General features: G+C 39.7%; 1 protein-coding gene across 2 annotated transcripts; it reads left to right on the forward strand.

Annotated features, from left to right (window-relative positions):
- Positions 1–1,633: 1,633 nt before the first annotated feature.
- On the forward strand, positions 1,634–21,380 carry LOC136434674 (sortilin-like). 2 transcript variants are annotated; one of them, XM_066427656.1, is made up of 26 exons: positions 1,634–2,130; positions 4,455–4,517; positions 4,759–4,823; positions 5,526–5,628; positions 6,155–6,325; positions 6,503–6,576; positions 7,303–7,370; positions 8,067–8,150; positions 8,619–8,675; positions 9,574–9,644; positions 9,814–9,900; positions 10,323–10,383; positions 10,867–10,940; positions 11,441–11,522; positions 11,944–12,041; positions 12,523–12,625; positions 13,030–13,106; positions 13,451–13,545; positions 13,825–14,009; positions 14,512–14,629; positions 14,760–14,834; positions 15,344–15,457; positions 15,844–15,988; positions 16,674–16,780; positions 17,291–17,393; positions 17,932–21,380. In XM_066427656.1, the coding sequence occupies exons 1-26, from the start codon at positions 1,852–1,854 to the stop codon at positions 17,944–17,946; spliced, it is 2,574 nt and encodes an 857-aa protein (XP_066283753.1). In that variant the 5' UTR covers positions 1,634–1,851; the 3' UTR covers positions 17,947–21,380. The 2 variants fall into 2 exon arrangements, with proteins under 2 accessions (XP_066283753.1, XP_066283754.1); XM_066427657.1 differs by lacking the exon at positions 8,067–8,150 and having other exon boundaries at positions 1,635–2,130.
- Positions 21,381–21,700: the final 320 nt, after the last annotated feature.

Raw genomic sequence — 21,700 nt, forward strand, 5'->3', positions numbered from 1 at the left:
CGGACACGGACCTGTTTGAAAAAAAAAAGACAACCTGCAGGGTCGTTTCTCCTTTTGTGTTTTTTTTGTGTGTGTGTGCGTGTCCGGCGGAATATCTTAAGAACCCTTCGATTGATTGCGATGATATTTGGAAAGACTTCAGAATTTTCCCGGGGGAGCATGCCCACGGATCACATTAGGATTGCGACTTCGGTACATGTTCCTCCGTCAAACAAAATTGAGATCATAGCAGCATTAGGTTGTCATGTTTGATTAATGAGTAGTTCTACGAACTCTGACCTGCCAATTCCTGCATCTGACCTTTGGGGTTATCTTCTATCACCTTTGACCCAACTTCCGATCAGTGTCGACGTTCCTAACATTCAAATACCAATGTGTGAAACGACAGCACTCTCACAAACGGCCGTCTGGGCAAGATTTTTCTTATCAAAAGTGTCTGCGATCAATCAGCGGCTATTCCGCCGTTGTCTGAAGATATTAAACGATAGATATCGTAAACATAAGTTTATTCCGTATGGGGGGCAATTCCTCATAGCGGTGCCATACCATGAAAAATTGCCCCCCCCCCTACCAAACTTATAATTGCCCCCCCCCTACCAAACCCTAATAATTTTGTTTCACTAAGTTTAAGTAGAGGACCCAAACTTATGGCACAACACAATCCTGACCATTGCTTGTATAGAACACGAGATATGAAAACCGGAGCTTCGAATTCTACTGCAGTACCAAGGACATGACCTAAATACAAGTTTCAGGACAATCCATCCATAGCTTCTTGAGTTTTGCTGCTAAACCACATACGAACATACAAACGTTACCAAAACTGGCATAACCTTCTGTGCGAAGATAGCTAACACACCAACTGCTTGAGTAACTGTTTTGTTGAGTATCGTATTACCTGGATGTCTAACCTTTATCTAAATAATATGTTAACGTTACATATCCGTAAATAAGTTTGTGTCCCGTTCTTTTCGTGTTATGCCTAGCCCTGTGGCGTTGTAAAATTGATTTTCAAGCGGATGATACGGTAGATCTGGCACACGCACAATTACTGACAAGTATCATGATGGAAAACACTCTAAATGTGTCTCAATATATCTCATCTTGCGATCTGGCCCCGCTTATTGTGAGCTCCTCGTAATTCAGCCCCTGGCTACGAATATTTCCATAATTTATTTCTGTTCATGTTCCTCTCTCGCATGCAGCTACGTATGTCACATTGTTGAATAGTCCTATCATGTAACGCATTGGATTTGATTTCCATGATTTCATTTGATTATGTCATCCATCACTCAAGCTACCTACTACCAAAACTAATGACGACCGGGGTCCACTTAAAATCTAATCATTTCCAGTTTTTGTCCGACAACCTACTATACTAGCACACCAAATATAAAACCATTAACGTTACCAATCCAGTTCTCAAGTTATCTTGGTGACGAACAGACAGACAGACAGACAGACAGGCAAACGCTGCCTAAAAGATAGCCTTCTTAAGGTAACGATGAAAGAAGAATATATACTGTTTCTGTTATAGGTTATCCCAATAAGCACAGGCAGGCACAGCTAGAGCAGACCCGTTTACGACATCGACACGTTTTGCGACATTTCCACGCAGGTGGCCCCTGTGATAACCTCCTCAGCAGACTCCACCACGGAGAAACTTCGTTGAATTTTCTGCCGATTGCGTACTGTTTTCTGATTTCTACATAATTTCTATCTCCTATCCTTTAATGGTATAGTACATGACCAGAAAAGGGCAGGAAAAGACAATAGTACGTAATCAGCAAAACGTGACTTTATGGAACAGCCGTAGTAGAGTCTGCTGTATAGACTACTTGGAATGAAAACATGGCGGCCCCAGGTTGGACCAGTTTTGGGGTCCTGGCACTATCCCTTGTGTTCTTCTTGTCTGTAGTGTGTTCGGAGGCTCTGTCATATCCTTCCAAGAACAATCTCGATTCAGGGAGTTCTGTAGAGTATGTGAGGCACATGAAAAGGGTTGAGAGGACACCGGAGAAGCCGCTAGGACGGCGACAGAAGAGGGCTGCCGACCAACCCGACGGGTCTTCTTCAACCAGGTGTGACAACAACGACTACACGGAACAAGTTAAGGGAGGCGCCACGAAAGTAAGCCAACTTGTGTTTACTAAAATAAATTGATTGATCTTTATTTGCACATTTTTGCCCAAATGGGGGAAATGCAGTAGTTAACTACATACATTAAATGATCAAGGTAAAGTATCATTACTAGTACTTGTATTAAATGTTGCTGATTGTACGATGGGAGAAACAAAACAACTATTTAAAGCTATGCGAGCACTGAATCTACTATTTACAAAACAGTTAAACATGTAAAGCTATGCTACCACTAATGTATCGTTTACATGTCTCTTTTTAAAACAAGTGTATACGAATTAAGGTTAAACATTCTGTTGAAACTTGAATTATGTTGTCTATGGAATAATGTCTTTAACGTTAATAGACTAACTTAGTGTATGATACCAAAAATCGTCTTTTACTAACTGTTTAGATCATGCATCTTCATTTAGGACACTGGTAAAAGAATTACATATGTCACTGTATAACATACACTCTAATACATGTGTACAATATATGCACTCATAGCCGTGGCGACTAACGAAGGGAGTTTTTGCTTGATATTACATATACTTTCCCTTCTTAGTCGTGGGGCACGACACGATTTCACTTCTACTCTAGCGACGCCGGCCTTCAAACTTGCACGCCGGGCCCGATTCTTGTTCTCCCTGAACTCCTAAAACCCTTACCTGCGACGCCGGTCACTAAAACGACGCCGGAAACCCCATGTTAATCCACAACAGGGCTTGATGCGGCAGAAGTCAATGGAAAACAACATCGGGTCCGCCATTTTTGGTCTGAATTTTGAAGGAGAGGAACGTCATCGCTACGTCAGCACTTGTACAGCCTGATTGGTGCGTTTACTCAAATGACTGGGCTTGACCAATCAGGCTGTACAAGCGCTGACGTAGCGATGACGTTCCTCTCCTTCAAAATTCAGACCAAAAATGGCGGACCCGATGTTGTTTTCCATTGACTTCTGCCGCATCAAGCCCTGTTGTGGATTAACATGGGGTTTCCGGCGTCGTTTTAGTGACCGGCGTCGCAGGTAAGGGTGTTAGGAGTTCAGGGAGAACAAGAATCGGGCCCGGCGTGCAAGTTTGAAGGCCGGCGTCGCTAGAGTAGAAGTGAAATCGTGTCGTGCCCCACGACTAAGAAGGGAAAGTATATGTAATATCAAGCAAAAACTCCCTTCGTTAGTCGCCACGGCTAATGCACTCATTGTATATACATTTTATTCACTTCAGAAATGTACAAAGTCTGTTACTACTAGTATTTGAGTGCACAACTTATAAAGAGTGCACAACATAAAGTAGAATGGCAGCAAGACAAAATCATTAACCTTACTGATCCTCTTCAGAGCTGGAATCGGAAATTCTATGGCTAAACTTTAAGTAACATACTACTATTACTAGGAAAGATTTTTTTTTTCTGACATTTAAATGTCAAGAATATGCTTGTGTACAATTATGATACCTTTACATACATGTATGTTACCTTACACAAATACATCTAGGTGCACCCGCAGTAAAAAATTAGGTGCACAGCTCCAATTTTGGTTGCAGAAAAGTGCATATTCACCCTGTATTTCAAGTCCTGATACATGTATTGCTTACAGAGTAAGTTGCATGAACACGTATACCCTCTTTCTGGACCCGGAGGGCAGTTACATAAACCCACTGGCACTTCTGTTAAACCTCTGTCAAATTCTTTAAAACATGGAAGATTTAATGTTAAACCCCACCAACGTTATACATGTGACTTATGTTACAATATTCAATAGCTGTAATTCTGTTGTCTGTCGAGCTGTTTAAATCGCCTCAAGGCATAACACACCAGTTTTGTACCTAATGCTAATTAGCAGTCAAGCTGACGTGTTACATAAGACCATCTATACTGTAATTCATCCATTCACACTGGGATGCCTCCCAAGTGTATAACAGCAATTACTGTAATTGCAGAAATGTTCACTGTGGTTTTATGTTCACGTTTTTCTCGCTTTACAGTGTGTCAATTCAAAACTGTGTGCGAACTATACTATTGTATTGTATTGTATTGTAGTTGTATTGTATATTTGTTGAGGAGTCGGCCCTGTAGAGAAACCAGGTTTCTGTTGCCGGCTCTTCACAGATTGCCCCCTTGCCTAGATGCTACATTTACGGTTGTTTTAAAAGTTTGCAGTTAAGAGGTCACCGGTAACATAAAACCACCGCAAATATTTCTCCTTTTACAGTACAGTATTTGATGGCGTACTATATAGGTCAATGATCAGTTGCAGCAGCTGTATGCATCTTTCTATGTAATTGTCGAATTGCCATATCTTTAAGTTTAAACATCATAATTTTTTTTTCCAGTTTACATTTCATAATGAGACCAACCTGAGTGTGTCCATGACATGGGCAGGAGAGAACAATGGGGTAAGTACAGTTCCTTTTTGGCAACCCTTCAGGAGCAAGGGTATTATGTCTAGGAATTCGTGTAATGTGTCTGCGCATCATACTCTGTGTGTCATAATATGTTCAACCTTCCTGACCATGTAGATTTCATAATGAAGGCAACTTTTTTTTTGCCGAACTTTTTTTTTCTTGCATCATCAGTTTTGGAGTTCCCTTAGGATGTCATCCACATAATCAAATGTCTAAATTTTCTGTGTTGCAGGTACTGCTGGTGCTTACAACAGATGAATGGGGACCATTTGTCGGACCAACAATGCTCTGGAGGAGGTATGGCTTAATCCCATGGGTTTACATTTAGATCAATGGAGAACAAGAGAAATCATGATAACATACATGCACAATTGTCGTGCAATAAGATTCTACAAATTTAGGCTACTTTGTACTCTAGCCAGCATCCCAGCTGCTCATAAAAGCTCCACATTTTTTTCCTTTCCATCCCACTATTGCCTTAAAGTGCAAAAACACAAATTAACATTACGAAAAATAACTGAGTGACTAGATAGCAAGGTTCTTTATTCATAACCAGGATCTGTACACAGCCACAGTTGATGTTTTGGTGACTGTCTGAACATTACCTTCCTCATGCAGGGAAATAACTGACTGATACTATTTCACACTGCAGCTAGGTGTCACTGCTAACAATGCAGTCTCAAACGTATTGTCATACCATAGCTACTGTACACTTATACAGCTGCTAGTGTGGAATAATAGTATAGTAACAGTAAGTATTACCCTGAGGAAGGTCACAGACGATCACTGAAACGTCGGCTGTTGATTGTATATAGATCCTTGTGTGAATAAAGACCCTTGTTATCCAGTGATTTTCCAAACTGATGCAATTATTCACCAATATTGTGGGACTATTTGGCCAGAAATAGGGAACTGAGGTATCCTTCTACATGTATATCAGTCATGGAAAAGGTATTGTACATGTGTTACATACTAAATTTTTGTTCCTATTCCCACCAGTGCGGACTATGGGAAAACCTTCCAGAACATCAGTAAGAAGATCAACAATGCCTACATCAAGAAGGACAACGGAATGTACAAAAGCTTGCTAGACCCTGGAAGAGTAAGCATTTATAGTGTCATTCATTACTAGCTGTACAGTCAGCTATTGTAAATAATAACAACAGAGTGAATATATAATATCATAAATAAATTAGTTTGACTTACTAAGTTGACATCTGCATTATGTAAATTGTTCCATGCCAGTCAACTCAGCAGAATATTGCACTGGAAAACAAGCGCTGAGTCAAAGCTCAGCACTGGAATTTTAGCTAGGATTTATAGACAGGGCATCCAAAAATTGCGGGGGGCGGGGGGGTTCTATGGATCAACTATTGCCTGGTAGCTTTGCATGTGAACAGTCGCAGTTTGTGTGGGGAGGAAACATGTACATGTGTATGTAATTACCAGGGAAGCAGGGTGTGCTTAAAAGTTTTGACATCCCCTGCGAAAGGAGAGGGCCTGTTTTCTTAGTTTAGGGCATCTAAGAGACGCCCCAATACCCTGCTAGCTAATAGCTTGACTTCACTCTCTTTAAAAAAACAAGCTATTTATGCTTAGGATTGATTCCCTGTTTTCTGTCTTGACAGGTTCTCCTCGTGTCGTACATGTCAGACGGTGAGAGTGCAGGCTCCAGGATCTATGTTACCACAGATGGGGGGGAGACCTTCGATGGCATCACTCTCAACTTTAATGTGGACACTATACAGTTCCATCTGAAAAACAAGGACTATCTCCTGGCACACACATCCCAAAATGACGTAGGTGGTACTGTTCAATTTCATGATTTTTGTTGTTGTATTTTTGTATTGTTGTAAATGCCGTGCGTCTAAAATGGTAGAAGACGAAACACATTTTGTAACATGCGTTCATACAAATTGTTCATACTTGTATCTGTTACATCATAAAACTTTGAAATTCATTTTTGTATATTCCAGCACTCTCTCTACCTGAGCAAGGATTTTGGCCGTACCTGGTCTAAGGTGCACGACTATGTTGCTGACTTCAAATGGTAGGTATCAGTCAATGCTATAAGTTGTAGGTTGTCAATTTGACAAGATGACAGTTCCTCTTAGCTTAGTATGATCATCTTGTAAAATAACTTGCATCATACACAATGTATGCATTTGTATGTGACCTATTGTGGCTTCTGTCAGAGATACACAATATAAAGTATAAACAATTGGTACAGGATCTTGACTATTTGGTTTTTTTTCAGCGTCACGCTTGCAGGGCTTGAAAGTAATTTTGGGGAATACACATGTTGTAGATGCACTGGTGCACTTACCTGAAAAATTTAGGTGCACAACATAAAGTAGAATGTCAGCAAAACCTTATCACAAACCTTCCTAAGTAAAATAACAAAGATTTTATCATTTTTCTGACACGTAAATGGTATTACTGATAAGACTATGCCATATACTGGACTAAGTGTACAATAGTGCCTTATAGTACGTAACCCTACACAAATATCTATGTGCATTTGTGCACCCACAGTCAAAGATTAGGTGCATAGCTCCAATTTTGGTTGCACTAAAGTTTCCCTTGTACCCAATATTTTGAGTCCTGTACAGAAGGCTACATTCTAAGTAAATGTTTGACATTTCAAGAAGTGTTATGCTTACATGCAGTTGTGACTTCTTTTGCAAAATCAGTCAAATGTTACAGTTGTGACCTCTCTTGCAAAATCCATGAGAAATGCTATAAGTTATATGATTTTTGTGTGTTTTTTCCATAGGGGCACTGCCAGCTATGACACAGAGAGCACAATATACCTGACATACGACCCCAAGCACATGGCTTCAGGTTTGTTCACTTAAGGTTTCCTTGAGCTATACAATGTACAATGTATCAATAATTATAGACCATTGCAGAAAATATGCCTCTTCAGAAGAAGAGCATTCAAAGCACAGAGAGGTGATTGGCTGCCTGTTTCAGCCAATCAGTGAACAGTTTAACAGTGCCAGTTGAAATTCATTATAGAGAAATACATGAACAATACACGTTGCATCATGTTGTTAATATTTCATGCAGTGAAAGAATGACATAGATGTTTGAAAATTGTTCCAAATAAAGATATCTTTGTGCAGTTACTTTCAAAATGTATTAAACAAACTGAGTAAAGTCAAACACTTTCAGAATCTCATTTTCATTTGCTCAAGAAATTTAGAACTATGGTGACTTAGATGTTCTTTTTTCCAAATTAGTTCAAACTCAAACTTCAAACTCATTACAAACATTATCTAAAAACTCTTGTTGTGACTTTGAATTGTCTGTAAATCCATATGCAATTGTTTTCACTACAAAAGACAGTCTAATGTATTTGTGTTAAAATCTCTAGGAGGGGGATCCTAATATCCCAGGAAGGGCTGGGTTAATGTCGTTGTGGGCATTCGTAGTTGGCCACCATTTGGTGCCAAAGTCTATTTAGCTTATAGACTAAAGCCTGGTCGAACACAGATTGTCCAATTCCTTGACTGACGTTTGTCCACTTGTGTACAGCTGGTATGTATCCTCCGTCTAACCTGAATTCAGACATTGACTACTATGATGACTATGGAATATGGGGACTTGAACACCCAAGGCGTAGGTCCAGTTTTGTCTTTCATTGGTATGATGGACTTGTGGGGGTGGGTTGGTGGAAGAAGTGGTCCGGTCCGGATGGTGAAAAACATGATCCAGTGGGGTCAAGGGGTGGAAAATCCAGTCCAGCCTTTTCATGTTGGGATAAAAGGGAACACATGAGCGGGTACCAGTTTGCTTGCAATCTGACTGTTTTCTGCCATGGGGCACAACCGCATTCAGGTATAGAAAAGATTGGATTGGTTTTTCCTTCCCTTGATCAGACTGGCTATTTCACCGTCACAACCCAGACATGTTGGTTGCTGGTGATGGGACAGCTAACCAGCTATGCCATGAGTGCAACTAAAACCCGAAATTATCACAAATTGGTGTGAGTCCCAAATATCAGCCTTGGAGGAGCATGTACCTTTAAGTTGATCCGTAGTCTTTAGAATAAATGTACAACTTAACATTTTCTTCATTTTGCTACAGCGGAAAGTTATAACTATGACCTATTGAAGAGTACTGATTTGGGAAAAAACTTTGTTGGTGAGTATTGCTGAAATATTTATTTATTTATAACCTCATTGCTGAGATACATCACAGTATACATTACTGTAAAAATCAGAACTTTGAATTTACTACTAGGAATATATTTTTATTGCCCACAATTTTGTAAGCTGTGACAGTAAGACGCCAATGGATTTCATGACGCGTATGAAACCCTGGTTCGAAAGCCAAAATGCTACGTCATATTCTACATGGATGTCAGTTGCTTACCGGTGCTGTTGACTCATGACCTCATGGTATTTGTTTTTGTTAATTGCCAAATAGGAATTTTAGTTCTTAGTCAGATACAATGTTATTGTTACATTCACACTGATTATCCTCCCAATGACTTCACACTGATCCTGTCCCTGGTGCTGAACTTACATTCACACCGATTATCCTTCTGCTGACTTCACACTGATCGTTTCCCTGGTGCTGAACTTACATTCACACTGATTATCCTCCTACTGACTTCACACTGGTCCGAACTTACATTCACCCTGATTATCCTCATACTGACTTCACATGGGTCCTGTCCCTGGTGCTGAACTTACATTCACCCTGATTATCCTCATGCTGACTTCACATTGGTCCTGTCCCTGGTGCTGAACTCACATTCACACCAATTTCCTCGTACTGATTTCACACTGGCCCTGTCCCTGAACTTACATTCACACTGATTATCCTCCTACTGACTTCACTCTGATCCTGTCCCTGGTGCATAATTTGCATTCACACTAATTATCCCGCTATTGACTTCACACTGGTCCTGTCCCTGGTGCTGAACTTACATTCACACTGATTATCCTCCTACTGACTTCACACTGGTATCATGTGTCTAGTAAAAGCACTGTTAGATGCATACAGACCTCATCCTCTTGATTTTAATTCTTTTCAGTGGTGGCCGAACATGTGTACAGCTTTGGTCAGCAGGGACAGTTCCTATATGTTTCCATTGAGCTGAATGAAGTAAGTGAACACTTAGATTTTTGGTAAGATTTATAAAGATTGATTTATCAACTTTGAATGTTTGATTGCACCCAGTCCTTTGTCCATGCTTTTCCTAAGATTCTGATGAAGTAGAAACCCTTGGACTAACTCATGTTTTATGTAATCCGATATCATTGTTTCTCTGCAGAACAACTTTACCAGAGTGATGCATGTGTCTAGAGATGGTGGAGGGACATGGGAACTGGCCCAGCTGCCCTCCATAACACCAGACAGGGTGGGTACAAACTTTGGCCTGATTTTGTGAGATTTGTGAAAATAGGCAAAAATGAAATGAGTGTGACAGAAACTACTTTAAAGCTGGAAACATACCAGCTTTCATGCATCCATTGATTTTGGCCAGTTGCAAAAAACGATAACACAGCTGTAAACAAGGAATCATGTTCTGAATGTAAGGCAAATTAAGTTTTGTGACACTGGCAGTTCTGGAAATTATACAATCGAATGTCAACCACTTTAAGCATTGTTTTTAGCTTTAGCTACTTTGTTTGGTGAATCTCAAGGAATATGATGATTGATGATTGTCATGAAAGTGCCGCAAAGTTAGCAGGTGCAATGTTTACTCTTAGACTAGCATATTAATGAATAAAATGTAACATTCTCTGTCCAATGAATGAAAGATATCCTACTCCCTTCCAGTTCTATTCTATCCTGGACATGTCGGAGGGAATGGTGTTCATGCATGTGGACGATGAAGGAGGTGAGCGCTCAGTTGTATTTATTTGTTCAGACCCTTGTAGTGCCGCATAGGCCAGAAAGTTTCCTTGCTGTTCCAGTAAGTTAAGTTAAAGTGACCCGGGCGTCCTGAAAAGACGCATAGGGGTGGCGCCCATCTCCATTTCTATAGCCCTTGGGCCACACACATTTGTGCAAGTCACTACAGCAGGGGGCTGATCCACTGGTAGTGATGTATGTGTTTAACTACCATGTATGTTATATACTCTTTCCCAAATGCTGAGTGCTAAGCAGAGAAAGCAGTATGTACCATTTTTTAAGTCTTTGGTATGGCCGGGGTTCAAACTCACGACCTACCGTGTACAAGGCGAACACTCTACCAACTAGGCCATTGCACCGGTCCTGAGCATGATATATTTTCACTGGGAGGGGTTGCTAGCAAAGTCGTTTTTCTTTTGTTTGCATACTGCTTAATGGTTACCCTAATAAAGATGTTGTCTTTCTTCAGACACTGGAACTGGGACCATTTACACTTCAGGTGCAGATGGGATCATCTTCTCTGTGTCGCTCACATCACATTTGGTAAGTGAAAGTTGAAGTGAGAGTGATCTTAGAACAGTTTAGCTCAATGATTCAGATTAGAAGAGCTAATCTTCCACTGGTCATGACGGAGAAGACAGATGCTACATGTATGTACAGTATTTACAGGTTCTTTGTACAGCGGAAATGCCCCTAGCTCTTTTCGACAAGCACAATGAACAGTGGACCATGGTGTAGCATCCCGCCCTAAGGACTACAACCATTTCCAGTAGCGTGCATGTTTGGTGTTAGTGACAACAGCCGGGATTGAACTCAAGTTGCCTACCACTCTAGACTATGCATGCTACTTATAAGACTGGCAGCAGATCTAAAGATATTCGGAATAACACGATGTTTCATATATCCAGCATTTATACAAACAGCATGTAAGATGTATGCTAAATGTATGCTAAATATGATGTAATTTGCATAATCAATTATGTAGTGATATATATGTATAAAATATGTACAATGTATATGTTTTATTACAATTGCCCACACAGTACCCAAACTTTGAAAGTGTGACAGACTTCTACAAGGTCAAGTCCCTCAGAGGAGTCTATTTGGCCAGCCAAATTAGGAAAGGTACGTTGACTTCAAATCATCTAGCAATACATCCAGCAGCAATAACTATGTCATGAACCATGATGAGAGGTGGTATGGCCTCAGTTAAGTTTGGGACAGCATCTAAAGTAACTGACAATGTTTAACTTCCTTATTTATTGCAATGATTACTCTTATACATGTATATTTGACAATGTCACAATACTGTATATTTGGGACTACATATATCAAAATACCTTATGTTTGTGACCGCATTGTTAGCAGCAACACCTAGCTGCAGCGTGGAATAGTGCCAGTCGGTATTGCCCTGAGGAAGGTGACAGACGGTCACTGAAACTTCCGCTGTTGACGATATAGATCCTGGCTGTGAATGAAGAACATAATGTTATCCAGTGGTTTTACAACCTGATGGAATTATTCCCGGATGTCACTCTCTTTCCAGACAAAAGCATCAGGACAATGATAACGTACGACAGGGGAGGGGTGTGGCAGCCTGTCCCTACTCCAGCAGGAATGTCGTGTGAGAAGCCCTCTGACCAGGTGAGCCTGTACACACCCGACTGACTTTTACATGCCATCATTGGTTTCAGTGGCGTCTTCTTGGCGTCACGGTTAGGGCGTTTGCCCAGAACCCAGAGCTCCTGGGGTTCAAATCCCCTGATATGCCACCAAAGTTGTGCCCTTGGGAGAGGCACTTATAACAACTTTACTCACTCCAACCAGGTGTAGAAATGGGTAACTGACTTTGGTTGGGAAGGTAAAAAGCAGTTGAAGGAGAGGGTTGGGCTCTGCCGTCGAATACCATGCCCCTAGACACACTGGATAACAACTCATTGCCCCTACAGCCTCAAAAATGCAATGGGACTTACCTTTACACATGTAACTATCTTTTTTATATTGGTTTCTATATTATATCACACAAACTCTCACTGTTTGGAATGAAAGAAAGAAAATAATTGTATGCTTCCAGAATTTCTGCACATCATGTACGGTAACTATTGATTATTGTTTCCTATTCCAGTGTGGGCTGCAGATTCACAATCAGTACAGCAGAGTGAAGGGTATCAACGCTCCCATGGGTCCACTCAGTGAACCTAACGCAGTAGGCCTCATCCTGGTCCATGGTAGGTGATGCTGTCTTATCAAAGAATGAATGTGTACAATGTGTGTTTCGGTAAGGTTGCATGAAACTAATCCAGGTGCAGAAGCCAAGAAGGTTATGTATTTCTTGCTGTTTGTGGTTGGGTTTGTTTGTTTGTTTGTTTGTTCGTTTGTGGACTACTTTGGAGGAGTATAACTCAAGCACTGGGGTTGATGATAAGTGTCACAATGAAATGTATGTTACCTGAATCAGGATGCGGTTAGCAATTAAATACTTACAATAAAATCAAGTATATGAGCCAAAAGAGCAGCAGGCTCATGTTATATACATGTATTGTAGTTAATGTGTAAAAGAGAATGATGCTTTGTAATCAGGCACCGGTGTTGAAATTAAAGAGGGTGATCATGTTTACTGTTTTTGTTCTAGGTCATGTGTCTGATGCGCTGCAAACAACAAACCCGGATGTTTACATCTCTGACGATGGTGGCTACAACTGGTTTAAGGTAACCTTTTCATTACATTTCACTCCATACCATAGGTATAAGTTAGAGTGAAATATATTGGGGGCAGAGAGCGAGTGGTGTAGATTTTGGCCCCCTAGTGGTTTATGTTTTGACTGCAGGGACCAATTTTGTTTCAAATTTTGAAAGAGAATAACATGATTTTTGGTATGTAGCTTAAATGATGTTTAACATATCAAATAATAACTATGCATATCAGGAGCTAATGTGCATAATCAAAGTCTAGATAAATCTTGCTTAAGCTCTAATTTCCTTCCAACATCAAGAAAAAATTAACATTCCTGTCCTTAGCATGGCCTGATTTACCAGTCTGCTTGTTCCTCTAGGCCCTGGATGGTCCCCATCACTATGCCATAGGAGACCATGGAGGTTTGCTTGTTGCTGTGCCCGTATCTGCAGACCGCTTGGCTAACACTATCAGGTATATACGTTAGGTTCAACTTCTTCTCTTCATATCAGAAAGTAAAGTTGTCAAACACTCCGGGGACTTTAACTCTCTGAACTGTAGTATTCTGCGGAATTTTGGCTGACTCTCTCAGAATTCTGCAGAAGTGTCCCTGAAAACATCTCATTGTTACCTGGATATTTACCTTTTGTTGCATTGTCTGTAATTCATTTGGTCAATCTACTCAGAAAAAAAATCAAAGTTTAGAGTGTCTTGCCTGATTCATAGTGTCGCCTGTTATAATAATTTTAACAGATACTCCTTTGACGAGGGCCAGTGTTGGAAAGACTACAAGTTTACTGAGGAGGAAATAGTATTCACTGGACTGCTGACAGAGCCAGGGGCCAAGACCATGAAGGTCGGGATCTGGGGATTCGGCCGCGATGACCACAAGTGGAGGGTCACTGTCATTGACTTCGAAATGGTTGTTACAAGACAGTGTAAGTATGATTGTTATACTTGACTTCAAATGTACCACGATGGTACATGCAGGTAGCTATAATGTGTGTTTGTATGCTGTAGGCACTGAAAAGGATAAGGTGTGTGTTTTATACTGAAGGCACTGATGATACTGTTGATGTTTATGTTTGTGATGTATGTAGATACTGATGATGTGTCTTTATGGGCTGAAGGTTCTTATGTTATTGTTAATCAACTTTGTTTGTTTGTTTGTGTTCTTAAAGAACTTAATATGTTGATGTGTTTTTGTGTGCTGTAGGTTCTTATGTTAATGTGTGTTTGTGTTCTTAAGTACTGATGTTGATGTGTGTGTGCTGTAGGTATTGATGACGATGTGTGTTTGTTGTAAGTCCTGATGTTGATGTGTGTTTTGTGTGCTGTATGTAGATACTGATGACGTGTGTTTATGTACTGTAGATTCTTATGCTGATGTGTGTTTATGTACTGTAGGTTCTTATGCTGATGTGTGTTTATGTACTCTAGGTACTGATGATGACTATGACACGTGGCTGGCCCATGAGGAGTACCATAAGGAGGGGCTGGAGGATGCCTGTCTCCTGGGTGTGAAGGAAACCTATCGTAGGAGGAAGAAAAACACAATGTAGGTTTGATTCATATCCAATGCTAAATAAAACATCTAGTATGAATCATACCAGGGTTCGCTCATGCTGTGCAACTCTTACTTAAATGTAGGACATTGAATAATTATATCATTTGTTTTCTCTTCCCAGGTGCAAGAATGGCTACAGCTATGAGGTTCAGGGTGAAAAGCATCGGTGTACCTGCATGGATGCTGACTATGAATGGTATGTATGTTCTCATGATGCCAATTACAGCTATGACATATTAAGTGATTTGACAGTTTTTGCTCTGTGGCCCCAGCTTGGACATAATGCAAGGGATTGCATTTGTCACATTGGAAGGTCACCTGCATCCTGTGAATGAGGAATCTTCAGTGAGTTGTAAGCCTCAAGGGTCAAACCTCATGGAAAATAACCCAACATACTTATCAAGAAGACTACATGTAGGTGTGCTTGGCAAGCTGTTGCTAAACCGAAATGCACTTTTAACAAAAGAGCATCATATTTCATCTTCAGTCTGACATTTGACTTTTACTCCGACGATATCAGTGACCTCTCACAGCTGCAGTAGTATTGGTTTTGCCTGTGTTTGTGTGTTCAAGCTATAAGATCCTTTGGATGGATTTGTTTGAATTTCGGCATATGGGTAGTTTGATTGAGGTCCTGATGATGCATGGCAATTTTGGACACTGTTGCAGTGTTTTGATAACGTTTATGTTTCTGATGAATTGTAGTGAGTATGGCTTCCATCGGGACAGTGACAACAGGTGCACAGCAGATAGGGACTATATCAGCAAATTTCCAGAGGTCTGCGAAAATGGAGAATTACAGGAGATCAAAAGTAATGGGTAAGTACATGATTATACATGTTTTATAATAGTAGAAATCGGCCAAACTCATCAAGTACATGACCATATGTTTTGCCCCTGGCACACATAAACCACATAAACTCAAGAGCCTGAAGTTCAATTTAGACACAGCCTTACTTAACTAGAGTTTGGCAACCTTGGCAGGTCTGCATTGTACTTTTATGGAATATTTTAACTAACTTACACTTGTTACAAGTATGAAATTCCCATCATTTACCACTAAGGAGTTGTGGTATTTTCATACTTAAATATGTAAATTAGTCCATTATTTGCATGTTTGTTATCTTACCAACAGTACTGTTTACCTAGACTGACATACCGAAAATCTGCAAGTTTGAAGAGGCCATGATTGGTTTATGTTACAGGTATCGCCTAATTCCTGGTGACGAATGTGTCGGTGGAACACCGCCCCAGACTTCCCTGGTAGACCTGAGAGAACGCTGCAATAAGCAGGAGAGGTTTGAGGAGGGCTACGGGCTGGCAAACTTCAAGACTTATTTCAACAGAGAGGTACTTTTTGTCAATACTTTTAACAGGTGACACTATGGTTATCTCAGACTTCTGCCAAAAAATTTTCTAAGTAGATTGACCAAATTGATTGATATCTACAAGTCTGATGTATATTTGTAACAAAAGGTTGTCAATATCAAGTCTGAAATTAATAATTAGATGTTTCCATGGACATGGGCAGTTTTTTCGAATTGTGAAGATTTCTGAAAGATGAGCCAGAATTCTACAGAATTCTGTGAACCTCAGACATAATTTGGGCAAACTATATCATATTTGAATATCAGATTAACAATGTTTGAAATTCCTTTTAAGTTATTAGTATCATGATCATCATCAGTATCAGATAATGTTATAGTTTTCCCAAAAAGAATTTCTTTACGTTTTCTGGAATCAAACTGTTCAGAATTATACTGTGTCACCTGTATTTTAGAGTTAAATACACGCTATAAACTCAGAAGGCTAAAAGCATGAAAGGTCATCTGTGTTCAACTTGATAGCTAGATGTGATGAGGAAGTAACTTGTCATGTATCTTTGATCCAAGACAAGAAATAAAGTCACAACTGTCGTTGAATGAATGGCCAATTATTATTAATAATAAGGAAAACGTTCTGATATTTATCATTTAAGCATGTACATTTTTTGGTCTGTCCACTTTGTGTAAAACTATTGTATGCTTACTTCTAGGGAGTTGGAGGTAAAGTAGTGGCCGGCCTGACTGTCACTGTCATTCTTACTGCTCTCCTCATCATCCTTGTGTACTATGGAAAGAGATGGTGGCGACGTAAACAGAAGTAAGTAACTAGATAAATAAACACTGTAGTAGAGTCTGAAGTAGTAAGTTCTTTTTTGCCAGAAAGTTATGTTTTCTGTTTAAAGTTGCCAAAGTTATGCAGAATTTTGCATAAGGTTCCAAGAGTAATGCATAATTAGGCATGCTAAGGTCCCGAGTGTCATGCATAATTATGCATAAGGCTTGAAATTTGAAACGTTATAATTTTTTGGAACCTTGAAACCTTATGCATAATTATGTATAATTATGCATAATCATGCATACTAGAATTTATCCCTATTGGGTCATTAATGGCTACTATGTAATTCTTAGTAATTTTTGCTTACAGTTTTTAACCCATCTAGTATTAGCCCATCTGAGTGTAAAATTGCTGAGATATGGGAGGTCACTCCAGACTGGAACTGCAAAATTAAATCAAAGGGTGTTAATGATTGTTTTGGTTGTTATATAGTTGCATCAGTGATGGTTATTACTTTAAGCTGACACTGTAGATTCCTCTATCTTTCACCAGCCAAGAGGTGTACCGGTATTCGGAGCTGAACCAGACTGACGATGTGTCGTTGGAGGAGGACCACTCTAGCAAAACTTGGGTCTACCATGATGACTCTGATGTTGTAAGTCATCCTCACTTCTAATGACAACATAATGATATTGTCATTTTAAAACCACATTTGCATGTACATTGTGTACAAACAAGATCGAGCTATAGCTTCATAGTTACATATACATGTACTTATAGTATACAAAAAAAGTAGAGTACCTGCCAACATTTGGGTAAAAGATTGTCCCATGGCCTTTTTGAGGTCATTCATCCAGTGTATCTAGCTATAGGGCACGCAGAGCCCATCCTACTCCTTCACTGCCTATTATCTCCCCAACTGAAGTCATGTACCCATTTTTACACCTAAATGGATTGAGGAAAGTTGTGTTAAGTTTAAGTGCCTTTCCAAAGGGCACTAACATTTGGGTGGTATATATAAATATACCCATTACCTTTTTCTCTGGGCAATAATGACTTCTAGACAAGAAACTTTGGTAGGTACTTTTCTTTTCATTGCATTATAGAGAAGATCTGATGCTTAGCCTGGCTTTACCTGACATCCAGTCTACCGTAGTTTGGCCGGTTTGACATGACATTTCCATGATTTGCAGGATTTGTTGCCTTGAGACCAGCTGGGTGATCTGCAGGCTGGCTGTCCAGGAAAACTCTGGAGAACTACAAGCAAGACCACAAGAATGCCCCATGTGTATGTTACACAGGGTGTGTAGATTAGACAATAAAGCACCAAACTTAGGAGAGGCGAAGTAATATTCAGTTTTGGCTCCTAAGCTTGTTCTTCAGTAGAAAACAGGCTTTTCTATCCTGGACAACTCTACGATGGAAAGTCTGGCTGAGAGTTGTTTCTGCCCTGGCCTCTCCCATTCAACATTTTGTGTTCCTTAATCCTTTTATGGGGACATGTCTGTGGTTCACTCTCCTCACATTTCAATGTTTCTCATTGCTGAATTGCTGACTTGGCCTCTTTTTCTGCACGTGTGTTACTGGCCTTTTCTGAGGAGTTCGTGAAAGTCACCTTTCAAAAGTGTAAGACTTTAAATCTGTATGGCCACTAGATTTTGGGTTTGACTGGCTAGATCCCAAGCCAGGAAAACACAGTAAAATTTTTTTAGGATAGTGAACTTTGTTTAGTGAACAGCGCACACTCTATACTAGGTCATATTCCAGATCCTTTCATATGCTGGTAACAATGGGGTTGACAGAAAGAGAGGTCCAGTGTGAACTGTGGAAAAAGCTTTCCAGTCTGGTTATATATGATAGAGGTGGAAAAAGCAGTCTGATCTTTCCTGCTTGTGGTAATGACCCCTGGCAGAAAGTGATAGAATTGCAAGCCAAATGGTATGTTTCCATATATTCCAACAAGCTATTTCAGACGTCTGGGCTGAACCACTCTTTCTGCCAACCTGTGAACAATCGAAAATTGTTTAACGCAAATCATTGCCATGACAACAGAAACAGTGCACAAGTTGTTGTGCTAATTGCGCCCTTGCATTACCCACATGTTATGTTATCTGGAATATGACCTATTGCCTGTGTTTTACTGCAGGGGTATTATGTATATATTTTCTGTCTTTAAGTTACAGGTAGTTATTTGTCAGGTGGTTGTTACCTATGCAATTGTCTCTCAACACAGAGGAGCTGCTATTCTATTGTATTGCATGACTTTAATATATTCAGAGATTTAAAGAGAGACTATCCTCTTTCTGTTTGTATATATTTTGGTGAAACATGGTACTGGGTCTAGTTGATATGAACGTGTGCAATTTCTATTATTTCATAGATCTGTGTTTTCTGCGTGTGTTTTCTGTTTTTCCAACCTGTAACTTTTAGTATAAGTGGATCTTGATCTTTCAGTATCAGAAAGAGTGATTTAAGGGCTAATTCAAAAGAACATCATGATTACATTGCAAGTTTTACTTTGCACTTGCCAGGGCTGTCTCCAGCTTTAAATTTGTTTCCATCTCACTCATTGGTTGGGAGCCCATGTTGTTAATTTTTATCGTGAAATCTGTCATTCTAAGCTTAGATCTATCAATGAGAATACATTTTCACCAAGTTCATGTCATGATTTTCTAATGGATGGGGTGAAGTTTATTTCCGTCCCAACAAGCAATTTTCCGTCCTGGAACGGCGGGATGGGTCCTGGAGACAGCCCTGGCACTTAAGCTCAGATTTATCAGTTAAGTTTCATGCTTGGTAAGGGTTTCCATAATTCAACCGTAAAATTATGATTTCTTTAAGCTAGAGATACATGTACACTCAGCAAAGGCTGGTTTAATTTGTGAGTTGTCATCTTTATGCATTTACCATCAATCAGTTGTACAATCATCGTGATAAATTCAATCACGAGCTACCTTTATATTCCCGGCCTGCATGGGGACAAGCCTCTTTCATAGACTTCTAGGAGGGCTGGCTTTCATTTGTGAGGGGAGTGCTGATTCGCAGTTTTCAACATGGGCCAGAGTCTCTAAATGCTGATGGGATAGTTTCTGCACCCCCAAGAAATGCCAGCACTGCTAGAAGTCTGCAAAGGAGGCTAGCTGGGGATATTATATTGTGTTGAGCCTTGGTCTTACTAAGTCTTAGGTGGCCTGGGTGCCATCCTAGTTAGTCTTCTGCTGCTCCCATACTCTATGATGGCATCCCGGCTAGCTCTTATAAGGTGCTGTTATTACCGTGAATTCTTTAATGTTCGTGGCACCTTTATTTTGCATCACAGTGAAAATCAAGTTAGGGTTGACTTCATGTACCTTGCAGTTAGAAAAAGTAGTAGCAACACAATGGAAAAGCTGAGAAATGACCACAAAAACTGCAAATTTAAAAACCACTAAATGTTTTAAGATTTACAGTATACATTCCTTCAGAATTTATGAACAGTTTTCTGTTGCTGTGAATGGAATTTGCTGATATGAATATCTTTGCTATTTACACAGAATGTCTTGCTTTACTGCATTTGTTGCTACATGATTTCTGGATTATTCAAATTTAAGGTGTAATTGATGAATAGACAATCCTCATATATAATTCCACTATTACAGTATTTTTTCTGATAGGTTTACCACCTGTAATGTACAGGTTATGGCATATTATACAGCCTTTGCTAGATCCGATATGCATGAACTTCCAAATGTACAATGAACTGCCCACATCATATCTGCATTTTAGTGACAGAACCCATAGTTGTACATGTAGTTTAGGCCTAGGAAAATGAGTGTTGTGTTTCCAATTATGGTCCTGACAAAGTTAGGGTTCCTCTTCTTTTTTTAGATTTCATCCAGAACAATCCTTAATTATACTCTCCAAGCAGATGTTTGGCTCTGGCTGTTTTTTAGGCATTTTTGTTGGGCTTTCTTTTTAGTCCAGTTTTCTTTTGGTGCATCACTCATGTCATGTCCCTTGCCAACAGTCAGTCGATCAAAAATAGGCTAGGACCGGTCATGTAACCGAAAACACAGCATTTCTTTTCCTACGCCTTAGCAGTGTACCAATGTTACGTTTTGCAGAGTTCAGTGAAAATCTGTTCTTACACAAGCGAAAAGGAAACAGCAAAAAATGTGTTACTGAGTTCAAGGAGGTCTTATTTTAACCTCCTTGCTGAGTTCTTCCAAAACTCATACTACAAGCCGTACATACGTATATTTATGTACAAATTGTACATGCAGGTAACTTTGGTGTAAATAGATGAGTCTGTTTTATATAAGTATGAAGAACAGTACACTGTCATAAATAGCAGAAACTACAAATGTGAATTTAAAGGAAGCTCATGTATGCCAAAAAGTTACTCAAGCAACTGGATAAAATTTTGAAACAGTCACTTTGACTGTTTCAAAATTTTATCCAGTTGCTTGAGTAATTATTTTCGGCGTATTTTATTACCTGGATGTCTAACCTTCATCAACGAAGCTCATGTATATCTGGATTTGAATAATAGAGAAGTAAGCTCAATATTACTGGTGTATAATTGTTTGTGGATTTAGGCCATCTTAGAGGATTTCTTTGTAGAAAGGGGTGTGTCAATATAGAATTCTTCACAAAATTTAAAGTGTGTTCATCGTCTTTTTGCCATCCACACAGCATTACAAAAAGGCTTAGCACACATTAGAGCCCACCTACAGTGTGTGGAATGGACCTATACATTCATGTCCCACTATAGTCATACACATGTACAGACATGGTCTGTACAGTATGTCCTTACTATGTAGATGCACAATTAGAGGGGTGACCAATAAGTTCTGCTCCTCACCAAGAAATAAGAAGTACAACTCAAATTCCAGGGCATAATTATAAGTACTGTATAAAGCCTTTTAGGAATGACTGACAAAATTCAAGCCATTGTGATCAGTACTACGAGAGCGACACCCA

This window comes from Branchiostoma lanceolatum, chromosome 5, assembly GCF_035083965.1.
Source record: "Branchiostoma lanceolatum isolate klBraLanc5 chromosome 5, klBraLanc5.hap2, whole genome shotgun sequence".
NCBI classification, from domain to species: domain Eukaryota; kingdom Metazoa; phylum Chordata; class Leptocardii; order Amphioxiformes; family Branchiostomatidae; genus Branchiostoma; species Branchiostoma lanceolatum.